Below are 13,758 nucleotides of genomic sequence, written 5' to 3'. Positions count from 1 at the left end.
ATTCGGCAGAAGTTTTCCAAACTTTACCTAAGATTTTGTTGGCATAGGAAAAAAAAGAGTGGAAAGACATATTGGTGGAGTGGAATTTGAGTACAGCCCCGGAGAGGGGAAGCGAGTGTGACCCGATTGTTTGCAGGTCTATACCCAGAGCTGAGCGCAATAGTGTGTTGGGGTAGGAGTAACTGCACATTTTTATTTGAGAAAGATAAACTGAATGGGGGATTTGAGAGTCGCGCTATAAAGATGAATAATACTAGAAATTGAGCCACTCACGTTTATTATATCTGAACCTTTTTTTTTTTTTTTGCAGTTTTTCAATAAGTGATTTTGATGCTTTTATGTAATTAGTGTTTTGCAGTTTATCATATGATGTATCATGATTACTTTGAGTAATTCTTTGGGGTAAGCGCAACAAAAAACTTTGGGGGAGAGAGGGAGATTTTGAAGGAAATAGAGGTAACGCAGGACTGTATTCACATTTGTCTAGACTATGCATTAAGGTAAAAAAAGTCCCAGTAATTATAATTATTATTATTATAATATGACCCTCGCTGACGAAGTCCATAGTGACGTAACGCTGCGTACGGGGGCGGAGCTACAGTACCGACGTCACCCGCTGCCATCTCTTGCCGACAGCTGTTCGGACGCGAACAGTCTGTCTCCTGCCGTAGCCGGCCTGATTTGTGATCTTTTGGCACAGTTTAATGCCTTTGCCACCTTTTTATTCACCCATGCAATAACTTTTAATAAAGTCTGGAAGTATTTAAATGACGGATCGCTCTTAGATTCCTTTTTACTTTCACTTTCTGTATGTGAAACCACCGCTGAGCACTCTGCCAGTTTACTACGGATCCACCTTCTACCTGACGGGATTCCCCGCTCTCTGGATGGATATCTCCTGGATGATGACCAGTAGCCCAGCTGTTTTGCCTTGAGTTCATTCATGCTGTTTCTGACCCCCTGTAATTAAGGGGTCCACCGGAGCTGGTAAGCACAATCATATACATTGATTTACTTCTCCCTATCCATTGGGTGGAAAGAGCTGTCAGTTCCCAGAAGAATTTTGTTTGCAGTTTCTATGGACTTCAGTTTATCATTTTAATAATTTTATTACTGTTCCATGATTATTGGACTCTGCATACATTTTAGTCTTGATATATTTTGCGCTGCACTTATTACTATTTATGAATTATAATTATTACCACCTCCCTCTTCTCCATCTGAGTCCTTTCTCGATCCAGCACTGTGCCAGTCTGCAGCAGCGCTCTCCTGCCTTCCTGGTCTCGTAGGACACAGAAGCAGCAGCGGGAGCCATAGGCTGCTGTCAATCAAGTCCTGTGAGGAGGGAGTAGGGGGCAGTGCCGAGCAGTGGTGTATGTGTGCGTGTGTGTTAACGCACACAGCCCGGCTTAGGAGCACACCCGTACGAGTCCTGTCTTGCAAATGGAAGCATTTCCAGAAGAGGAGGAATGGAGAGAGCCGGCGGGGAACCCCAGAAGAGGAGGTAAGGGGCCACTCTGTGCGATACCACTGCACAGAGCAAGTAATTATAACATCTTTTCGATTTTTTGGGGGGGGCACTTGCCTTTTTAGGCACTTCAAGATGTATAAATTTTGGTTATTTATTAACGCCATACAGTTTTAAGTTTTTTAAATTTGGCAAGAACTTTGTAAGTTATGTTGGGTTTGTATGCTCAATTTAGGTGTATTTTTATCAAAAATATTTGAGCTACTCTCATGGGACCTACAGAATCAACAGTAAAAACAATTTATTCTATTGTCCTGTGCTTTCATAAAATATATGGTTTGGGAGCTGTATGTAAAAAAATAACAAAAAAAAAAAAAAAATGTGTAAATTTAAAAAAATGTTCTGAGCATTGAAAAATGGAGAGAAGGGTAGCAGTATAATGTCCTGTACACACGATAGGATTTTCCGACAACAAAACCTTGGATTTTTTTCCGAAGGATGTTGGCTCAAACTTGTCTTGCATACACACAGTCACACAAATGTTGTCGGAAAATCCTATCGTGTGTACAGGGCATAAGGGTTAAAAAAAACATTACTGTATATGTAGTACATGTATATTAGTATTTTTTTATATTATTGCCACTATCATGGCAATTGAAAAAGATGAAAATGCTTTAAAAACGAACCTCTGCCAAAATCTACCCCAATATTATATTGCTTGCTTATCAGCTACAAAGTGTACAAAGGAATATGGTGCTACTACTAGATCAAATCCATCCCTCACTTTACTTTTGTTGAATTCAAATAATTTAAAATTATTATTTTCATATACATAAGTCTCAAGAGTAGTCTAAAGTGTTGCAGATATAGAACAGTAGGCAGTCATACCAGTGTCTTTATCTCTGGCTTTGTACACTTGTCCATAGGTGCCTTCTCCAATTATCCCAATGATATCAAACTTGTCCACACATCGCTTTCCCCAGTCAATGTCTTTCTCAGGTATTTCACCACAGCGTGGCCCGCAGATCCTTTAAACCATAAATAGAAAGCAAGTTGCTATTTACATTTACATTGATTTCAACAACAATCTTCACATTAGTTTATACAGGCATTTAACATTTTAAGCCTGGCATTTACCTGTAAAAGCCTCCCTTTGAGAACAGGCATGAAAAATTTCAAAGGGACAGCGGCTGCGTTGGGGGGGGGGGTTAGAAACCCTGCACGCTGTCATGTGTGAGGGGGCTGTGGGGGAATTTGCGCAATGTTACATGGTACATCTTAAATACAGGTGTAAAGCCAGCCATAGATGGTTCCAATCTTGTCTGGTTCAGCAGGGACTAGCCGAGATTCGAACCATGTATAGGCAGGCTGAATGCACCTAAGCTGATCAAATCGATCAACTTGGGTACAACCAGCCTGTAGGATTTTACATGCGATTATTGCTAGCAGCTATTGGATGGGGGAATCAAGCATTTTTTTCCGTCTATGGCAGGCTTAACATGCAAAATGGTGCAGAAGGTGAATTTAACATCAAAAACTATGTAATAATACAGGACTGAAGAGGACTTCTTTAACACCTCCACGCTAAAAGGGTTAGCGCTAAGGTCAGGGTTATTTTTTGGACAGCATTTTTTATTTTTTTAATTAGTATCAGTTTCAGTGTGTTATAGGTAGGATAAAAAAGGATTAAAAAATAAATATAAAAAATAAAAACGCAAAATGAGCACTATTTTTTCTGGGCTGTACTACGAGTACATACAACAACATGCACATATGTGGCATTACTGCGATCATCAGGAGCAGGAGAGTTTATTTTGGGTTGTTCTTTGGTGGTAGGTTATGGTGGTAGCAAGAAATATACAATTATATTTTTTTTTTTAATATTTTTTACTATTTTGGGACAGTTTTCCTTAGAATATAAAAAATAAAAAAATAAAAATAAAAATTAGCAGATATCCATTACCATTAACAACTAAATGAAAGCCCAACTGTCCTGAAAAAAAGAAGATATAATCCATCTGGATACACAAAGTAGTTGTGTTATGTACACTTTGAGAGCCCTTTCATACTAAAAGCGCCCAGGCGTCGGCGGTAAAGCGGCGCTATTCAGCTGCTAGTGGGGCGGTTTTAACCCCCGCCAGCGGACATAAAAAAGGGTTAAATCCGCCCACAAAACGCGGCTGCAGCGACGCTTTGTCGGCGGTTCAGCAGCGCTGCCCATCGATTTCAATGGGCAGGAGCGGTGGAGGAGCGGTGTATTCACCACTCCTCCACTGCTGCAAAGAAGCTACTGGCGGGACTTTTTGTGATGTCCTGCCAGTGCAGCGCCCCAGTGTGAGAGCACTCGGGCTTTCACACTCGGATTACAGCTGAGGCTTTTCCTAAAAGGCTATTCCTAAAAGGTCCACCTGCTCTCTGGAAATGGAAATATTCATATGCAATATATTACCTGACTAAAGAAAAATACATCTTCGTTTTTAAGCCTAAAACATAAAAAAGGAAATATACAGATATATAGTATATATAAATAATACTATACAAGGAGGGGGATTTAAGAAGACTGGAGTATGGAGACTGTGCATGGCAACCAGTTTCTAGATTTCATTTTCAAAGCTTAACCAAATGAGCTGAAGTAAGAAGCTGATTGGTTAACTATGAAGAGCTGCTCCAAATTCTCTGCTCCTCATAGTGAGCACATAGGGGGAGATTTACTTTATCTGGTGCACTCAGAATCTGGTGCAACTGTGCATGGTAGCCAATCAGCTTCTAACTTCAGCTTGTTCAATTAAGCTTTGACAATAAAATCAGGAAGCTGATTGGTTTCTATGCCGAGTTGCACCGGATTTTGCACTATCCAGATTTAATAAATAACGCCCATAGTAACCACAAAGTTACTTTTTTAGAATCTGGTGGATTCAATATTGCACTCCTACTCTATCTATTATTCACATATATAGTATGACATATATATTATGACACTTTCCAAAAAACACCAGTGGAAAAAACAGAGATGTGAACATGACCCATAGGAAACCATGTTAAAATAGACTGTACTGCGTTTCTGCAAAATGGAAAACGCATTGAAAAGCGCATATGTATGAACCAGGCCTTAAAATACAGACATTAGTAAATTCTTCCACCAATGGGTATCTCTGGTTGACTGCAATCATGTAGTGTATGCATAAATTGGTAAGAGAATTTCCCAGCAACATTTCAAATAGCCAAACCTGACCTGTACATTTAAGATATTACCAGGAAGGAGCAACTATTTTGCAGCACTTCAAAAGCAGTATTAAGCAAAATAATCTGCCCCAGGTATACACATAAAAACATAAGATTAAGTACATTAAGCCGACTACTTTCACAGGCATATATTATGTAAAAAAAGAAAAATCAAAAAACTTATAAGGACTATATATTCCCTTTAAAACACAAAATACGAATCCAGAGGATAGTGGCAAATATGCGCACATTCAAAAAGGGGTACACATTACAAATAAGTGCGGCTATACATGCATTATACCAAAGATGCATACCGCGCTAGATCATAGACCTAAACCAACAGCAGCGACAAACCATGAGATATCATCATAGTGGACTAAATAAATACATACACATACCTACACACACACAAAAAGGCACGCTAATTAAAAATTAAAACCACAAATATTAATCCAGTGATTAGAGCAATACAGGTGAGTATTGAAACAGTGACATAAATAATTGTGAGTTAATAGGTGAATAATATCTTAGATAGAGTAGGAGTGCAATATTGAATCCACAAGATTCTAAAAAGGTGAAAAAAGTTCCAGCAGGATGGAATGATCCAAAGCTATTCAGCCGCCACCAAGGGAAATGCAATTATGTTTCAAAAAAAGAATTTACGCCACCAAGGGAAAGAAGTTATGCATGTATTGGTCACTCTGTGAGAACTCTTACCGGAAGGTGCAGACCTCCTATTATAGCAAGGTCATAGGCGCTTGCAGATATAGCCCTTTGCAAGGTCACATGGAATACATGGATAACTCCTTTCCCTTGGTGGCGGCTGAATAGCTTTGGATCATTCCATCCCGCTGGTATTTTTTTCACCTTTTAGAATCTTGTGGAGTCAATATTGCATTCCTACCCTGAGACATTATTCACCTATTAACTCACAATTATTTATTTCACTGTTTCAATACTCATTGTATTGCTCTAATCACTGGATTAATATTTTTGGTTTTAATTTGAATTAGCGTGTCTATACATACATGCATGTAAGACACATGTCTACATCCACACCCAGTTTTAAATTAAAGTGCATCTAAACTCAAAAACAAAATAGAATATCATACAGCTTAACAGTCTTTTTTGGTGTCTGCATTAGTTTTTTTTTTATAATGCTTTTATACTCTATATTTTTACCTGGTGATCCTGCCAGTAACACTTCCTGTGGAAAGCATTACATTGCTGGCAGGATCAATGGGGATTTATTTGCACTTATTGAACAAATTTAACAAAAAAGTTTTAATGTTATATAATTAATAGACCAAAAAGAAAAGTTTTTGGAGTTTATATACACTTTAACATCTGTAGGGACAGTTTAAAAAAACAGGCTCCTTTCACAAATGCGGACCGTTTGTTTCATTAGTTCAGTCAAGTTTTTTCAAAGAAAAGAATGGATAAAGTATGAATCAGTTTTTCCATCAGTTTTTTACATCCACCAGTTAAAGTTTTTGACCACTTGAGTCTCTAGAGCCAATTTTTCCATGCAAAAACAAACGGTTTGTCCGTTTACATCGGTTTTTCATCCAATCCATTTTTTTTTTAACAAAAGAAAAATAGGGCTTTGATCCGTTCCAAAAAAACAGATGTTGACAGAAGCAGATGCAAATGGATGATCATCTGTTTACATCCATTTTTTTCATAGAGGTGCATTGATGTCAGTTTTTCATTTGTTAACGGATGGATTAAAAAAAAAAAAAAAAAAACAAACAAAAAAAAAAAAAAACAGACAAATGGTCCATATGAGTGTGAAAGGGGCCTTAAAGTATCTTAGTGATTATTATAAACAAACATAATCAAATTTGTGCTTTTAAAGTAAAGTAAAGTCATACTTAGGCCTCCGTTTGTTCTTTAATGCTGATTTCTTCCCCTCTGGACTACATGACGGGTCTCCACTTCCAAAATGGACAGGTGGGAGGGGCAAGTCAGACAACAAGTGCCGAAGTTTTCGCTCCATTTCCTTCTTGACCGATTTTCCAGGGATACAGACTCGGAAACTGAATTAAAGACATATTAATTACGATACATTAACATATTACACCTTTGTTTATATCAGTAATAAACCAATATAGACATGTGTGGGTCTACATCTGTACCTGCGACTACATCTAAAAACACATGACCCACCACTCCTTGTAACCTGACTCACATATTTTGAATCTACAATTCGACCCTAATGCCCCACACACACGATCCGAAAATCGGATGACAGATCGTCAGAATGTTTTCGCTTACTAGTCGCAAGTAGAATTAGAATAGGTTACTAAAGTCACAAAATTTCTCGTACGACAGAAAAAAAAAAAAAAAAAAAAAAAAAATCAGAAGTGATGTCATATGTTGTAGTGGATTTGTACTGTATTTTCAGATGACAATTGTACGATCTGGTATCGTACGAGGAAAATGTTCATGCTCGTCCGATCGAATAATAATCGGATGAACTGTCGTGATTGGCTCTCGAAAGCTCTGTACTAGCCATCCAATCCTCATACAATCACGTCGAAAGGGGTATTTTTCGCCCGATTTTCGAATCGTGTGTACGGGCCATAAGGGTGCACTCACATGGGTGATTAGCACACACTGTAAATATCAGTGGCAAGAATCTGCTGATTCCAGAGGCTGAAATGACGTGTGTGTGTGTGTGTGTGTGTGTGTGTGTGTGTGTGTGTGTGTAGAGCTGCGGCTGCTCAGCCCATACAAAGCAATGACAGGCTCATGGTGGCTGCAGCTATCGCTTACAGTTTGCAGTTGTCCATAGGTAATTGCTTGCTGTGCAAACAGACACTTATATATGCAGTTGCTACCAGCCTGTCATTGCTTTGTATAGGCTCAACAGCTGCAACTCTTTGCATACAGCTGCATTCTAGCCGCAGGAATCCACAGATTCTTCCCAATGGAATTCGCACAGTCCGTGCTTATCGCCTGTATGAACCCAGCTTTTTGGGACGCATACACACCAGCCCATTTGTTAAAACGGTCCATTTTAGCATGTCATCTGCTGTCCGTTTTGTAGCAGCAGTGAGGGGCAGTGCCTTGCATTGTTACAATGAATTGCACGGTTTACCCCCTTTTTTTTTTTTTTTTTTTTTTTATTGAAATGTCACAAAAATGACACTTTCTTCATCTCTATGGATGAGATGTTTGGTGGGATGCGCTGACATGGGTTGAGGTGCAATGCAAAAAAATTCAGCACGTCTGCACTTTCACACAGTACAATGCAACCCACCTCAACTAACTGTTGTGAACAAGGCACATAGAAACAATTGTTTCCCATACGGGTGTCCTTTCAGTGAGCCTGCGTAGATCTGTACAGATTATTGGAGGTCACCACAGTAATGCCTAGTACACACGGTCGGACTTTGTTCGGACATTCCGACAACAAAATCCTAGGATTTTTTCCGACGGACGTTGGCTCAAACTTGTCTTGCATACACACGGTCACACAAAGTTGTCGGAAAATCCGATCGTTCTGAACGCGGTGACGTAAAACATGTACGTCGGGACGATAAACGGGGCAGTGGCCAATAGCTTTCATCTCTTTATTTATTCTGAGCATGCGTGGCACTTTGTGCGTCGGATTTGTGTACACATGATCGGAATTTCTGACAACGGATTTTGTTGTCGGAAAATTTTATATCCTGCTCTCAAACTTTGTGTGTCGGAAAATCCGATGGAAAATGTGTGATGGAGCCCACACACGGTCGGAATTTCCGACAACAAGGTCCTATCACACATTTTCCGTCGGAAAATCCGACCGTGTGTACGGGGCATTAGAGTAATGGTGGGTATAATTTAAAAGAGATGGTAAAATGTTTTCAAATATTAAATAGCTTGTAGATTCTACAGGGGATAAGGTAACCTTACAGTGCATCCGGAAAGTATTCACAGCTCTTCGATTTTTCCACATTTTGTTATGTTACAGCCTTATTCCAAAACGGATTAAATTCATTATTTTCCTCAAACAATAAATACCCCATAATGACAACGTGAAATGTTTGTTTGAAACTTTTGCAAATTTACATAAGTATTCAAAGCCTTTGCCATGACACTGAAAATTGAGCTCAGATGCATTCGGTTTCCACTGAACATCCTTAAGATGTTTCTACAACTTGATTGGAGTCCACCTGTGATAAATTCAGTTGATTGTACAGGATTTGGAAAGGCACACACCTGTCCATCTGAAGGTCCCACAGTTAGCAGTGCATGTCAGAGCACAAACCAAACCATGAAGTCCAAGGAATTGTCTGTAGACCTCCGAGACAGGATTGTATTGAGGCACAGATCGGGGGAAGGGTGCAGACATTTTTTTGCAGCACTGAAGGTCCCAATGAGCACGGTGGCCTCTATCATCCATAAATGGAAGACATTTGGAACCCCAGGACTTTTCCCAGAGCAGGCTGCCCAGGCAAACTGAGCTATGGGGGGAGAACGGCCTTAGTCAGGGAGGTGACCAAGAACCCGATGGTCACCGTCAGAGCTCAAGCATTTCTCTGTGGCGAGAGGAGAACCTTCCAGAAGAACAACCATTTCTGCAGCACTCCATCAATCAGGCCTGTCTGGTAAAGTGGTCAGACGGATGCCACTCCTCAGTGAAAGGCACATTACAGCCCACCTGATGTTTGCCAAAAGGCACCCGAAGGACTCTCAGACCATGAGAAACAAAATTCTCTGGTCTGAAGAAACAAAAATTGAATGCTTTGGCCTGAATGGCAAGTGTCATGTCTGGAGGAAACCAGGCACTGCTTATCATCTGGCCAATATGACGCATGGTGGTGGCAGCATCATGCTGTGGGGATGCTTTTCAGCAGCAGGAACTGGGAGACTATTCAGGATCAAGGGAAAGATGAATGCAGCAATGTACAGACATCCTTGATGAAAACCTGCTCCAGAGTGCTCTGGGCCTTAGACTGGGGCGAAGGTTCATCTTCCAACAGGAAAACGACCTTAAGCACACGGCCAAGATAAAGGAGTGGCTATGGGGCAACTCTATGAATGTTCTTGAATGGCCCAGTCAGAGAGCCCAGACTTGAACCCGAATGAACATCTCTGGAGAGATCTGAAAATGGCTGTGCACCGACACTCCCCAGTCAACCTGATGGAGCTTGAGAGGTCTTGCAAAGAAGAATGGGAGAAACTGACCAAAAATAGGTGTGCCAAGCTTGTAGCACCATACTCAAAAAGAGTTGAGGCTGTAATTGGTGCCAAAGGTGCTTCAATAAAGTATTGAGCAAGGGTGTGAATACTTATGTACGCGATTGTTTTTTATTTTATATTTTTAATATATTTGAAAAGATCTCAAACTTCTTTCATGTTGTCATTATGGGGCATTGTTTGTAGAATTTTGAGAAAAATAATGAATTTAATCCATTTTGGAAAAAGGCTGTAACAAAATGTGGAAAAAGTGAAGAGCTGTGAATACTTTCTGGATACACTATAATTCACAGCTCAAAGTTGAAATAGCATGTTGAGGTATGCAAAGTAAAGTGCAAGTTTATTTGCACAATGCCCAGGCTTGGTACCACAAGCTTCTTGTTAGTGTGTTTCCAAACCACAGGTTTACTGCTACTGTTATTTGACTAAACCTTAAAGTGTTACTAAACCCAGGACCCTGCATTCACTATATCTGGCCTCCCACAGTAAATGCAATTATTTTTAGTAAATACAAACTGCTAAATACATTTTCTCATCAGAAGTATATAGCAGTCTTGTAGAAGAACAAACAAAAGATTCCTCTTAATCCAGCGTTGGGGGGGGGGGGGGGGGGTAATAGCTACAAACCACTTGAAGCATACCTCAGAAAAGTCATAAAAAGGTCTATATTGTGATAAAAAGATTTTAAAATCAAAGTCTTCCAAGAATGAAAAGGGTTAAAATATGGCTGACAGTCCAATGTAAAACATCTTGTTTGATTTTGAACCTCATCCCACCCAAACCTTGGCAGTGATGAGGGCTGGGGGATGTGGAGAGGTCCCCTATGGACCGGACATAGGAGTACAAACCGCCGGATGGTGCAGCTGGTGTGGTCGGGTGGCTTGCTGGATGTTACGTCACCAACATAGAGCGATGTTGAACCGACTCACCACAACGAGGCTTGGGATGGAACGCAGATGCGGTGGTAGAGCAGATAAAAAGCTGTCAGCAGGCTGTAGTTATGACAATGCGTTTCAGGTGTGGCTCTTTACCAAATCAAATTGATGATTTGATAAAGGGCCATGCCCAAAACACATTGGGAAACAGCGATCATAGCTCAATTGGCTTCAGTATAAATCACACAAATAGGAAACATAAGGGGAATACAAAGACACTAAATTTCAAAAGAGCCAACTTTCCTAAACTACGAACCTTGTTAGAAGGCATGAATTGGGATAAAATCTTAGGAACAAAGAACACGGAGGAGAGATGGGTTTGTTTTAAGAGAATATTATAGAAGGGCATTAGCCAATGCATCCCATTGGGTAATAAATTTAAAAGAGCAAGCAAAAGTCCTGGATGGCTTAACTCCAATGTAAAAATGCATAAAAAAGCAAAGGAGAAGGCCTTCAAAAAATACAAGGTTGAGGGATCATCATCAGCATTCAGACTTTATAAAGAATGCAACAAGAAATATAAGGGTGCAATTAGGGAGGCTAAGATAGAACACGAAAGACACATAGCGGAGGAGAGCAAAAAAATAATTATAATAAGGCTTACCTGTAGCTACCCAGGATATCTCCTAAACCTGCATGGTTTAGGAGATATCCCCTGTATTTGCATGTGCCAACGTCATTGGCACATGCGCACTGTGGAACAATGCCGTTTGCTTCAGTGAGTGTGCCGTTACCGGCGGCTCCCACGTGCATGTGCGGGAGTGACATCATCGTGGCTCCGGCCAATCACAGCGCTGGAGCCGTGATACCCAGAAGTAACTGGGAGTGATGACGGCCGTCGGAGCGGTGTACGGGCACCGCAGCGAGGGCTTCGATCTCAGGTGAGTATTACATAATGAGCTAGTATGCTATGCATACTAGCTCATTATGCCTTTGTCTTGCAGTTGTTAGTTTGAAAAAAAAAAAAGTGGGTGTACAACCACTTTAAAAAAGGGATCAACTCCAGAGATAAAACGATAATTCTCCCGCTCTACAAGACTCTGGTCCGGCCGCACCTGGAGTATGCTGTCCAGTTCTGGGCACCAGTCCTAGAAAAGGATGTACTGGAAATGGAGTGAGTACAAAGACGGGCAACTAAGCTAATAAATGGTCTGGAGGATATTAGTTATGAGGAAAGGTTGCGAGCACTGAACTTATTCTTTCTGGAGAAGAGACGCTTGGGAGGGGATATGATTTCAATTTATAAATACCGTACTGGTGATCCCACAACAGGGAATAAAACGTTTTCACAGAAGGGAGTTTAACAAGACACGTGGCCACTCATTAAAATTAAAAAGAAGAGAGGTTTAACCTTAAACTACGTAGAGGGTTCTTTACTGTAAGAGCGGCAAGGATGTGGAATTCCCTTCCACAGGTGGTGGTCTCAGCGGGGAGCATCGATAGTATCAAAAAACTATTAGATAAGCACATGAATGACCGCAACATACAGGGATATACAATGTAAGACTGACATATAATCTCACACATAGGTTGGACTTGATGGACTTGTGTCTTTTTTCAACCTCACCTACTATGAAACTATATGTAAAGTTGTCATGACTACAGCCTGCTGACAGCTTTTCATCTGCTCTACCACTGCATCTGCGTTCCATCCCAAGCCTGGTGTGGTGAGTCGGTTCGACATCGCTTTGTGTTGGCGTTTCACATTTTGTAATACCGCGGTTGGTCCTAGTTAAAGCGTCTTTCCAGAGTGGTAGCCTTTGACCCTCTTTAACATATGTTCTGTGTTGCTTTAAGGACCCCACCTAAACGGTGAGACGGTATGTGACCCCCAAATTGCGGTAAGTTGCTTATGAACCCCACCCTTTCTTTTTTAATTTTGTTAATGTGCTGAACACATGCACCCTCCCAAAAAAAAAAAAAAAAAAAAAAAAACTCTAGCAATACACACAAAACTGGGCATGTGCAGAGTGCCCCCAAGGCTCTGTTCTATCAGGAGATGGATTGGGGACAGTGGAATTAGGGCAGGATCGATGAAGACAGGATCAAATAGGCTTTTTACATAATGCACAGGATTAACCCCTTAGGTTCAACAGTGAGTATAACAAGCATGCTTTACTGCATATACAGACTGATTTTACTGTCGTGGGTTTAGTAACACTTTAAAGTTCCTAGGCTTATTGTTGTGAAACTACCAGTGACACTGCAGGTAGGCAACAAAACAGGAAAGCATCACTAACCAACCACCTGACAAGATGCTCCCCTGCAAATTTTGCAGCAAAGCAAATAGAAAGTAACCCCAGATGAAGCAGAATCAGTTTACTGTAACACAACACCACATAACTCACCCAAGAGCAACCAGTCCATGTTTTTTTTTTTTTTTTGTCTACATCATAGGGATTGCCCTATGCGGACATATAAAAATAGTTTTTTGATTAGTCACTTCTTATGGGTAGGGAGATCTTTGGTTTCAAATATTAACTTAAGAACAACAATAGTGCTTGAGTTATGTCAACTGACTGTCCTTTGTCACATCATGACACATGGCAGAATAAAGACCACTGGATCTTCAGAAAATGAAGTGAAAAACACCAGTCCTAAAGTACCAGGGATCTTTCACCAAGTTGTGCAGCTTTAGGGAGTGCCATAGCATTTAGAGTAAAGTTGTCATATGCCCCATTCACATCTTGTACATGTGGGTTCAGAGAATACCTCTGTGGTGGGGGCTCTTTATTCAATGTACACGCTGCAGAACCAGCCGCACAGAAAACCGCAAGAGATGTGTGCGGGTGCCATTAATCCTAATGGCATGCCGCATGTACTGGAAATCACTCCCACAGTGGGAACCGCTCTGCAATTGTGCGGTTCTCGTGCCCTCTGAAATTTCTATAATGATGCAGGTGCACTAAATTTTAACCACTTCAGCTGCAGAAGGTTTTACCC

At 40.6% G+C, this 13,758-nt stretch overlaps 1 protein-coding gene across 2 annotated transcripts in view; it reads right to left on the bottom strand.

Moving 5' to 3' along the window:
• CDK13 (cyclin dependent kinase 13) overlaps positions 1–13,758 on the bottom strand; it is a 92,724-nt gene that overhangs the window by 55,362 nt on the left and 23,604 nt on the right. For both annotated transcript variants that reach the window (XM_073630527.1, XM_073630529.1), the window contains 2 exons: positions 6,565–6,729; positions 2,357–2,496 (listed from right to left, as the gene is read on the bottom strand). In XM_073630527.1, coding sequence (XP_073486628.1) covers positions 2,357–2,496; positions 6,565–6,729 — 305 coding nt within the window. The remainder of the gene's footprint in view (positions 1–2,356; positions 2,497–6,564; positions 6,730–13,758) is intronic.

The sequence above is a fragment of the Aquarana catesbeiana genome, linkage group LG05 (genome assembly GCF_042186555.1).
Source record: "Aquarana catesbeiana isolate 2022-GZ linkage group LG05, ASM4218655v1, whole genome shotgun sequence".
Lineage (NCBI taxonomy): Eukaryota > Metazoa > Chordata > Amphibia > Anura > Ranidae > Aquarana > Aquarana catesbeiana.
This window is presented reverse-complemented; position numbering and strand designations above follow the sequence as displayed.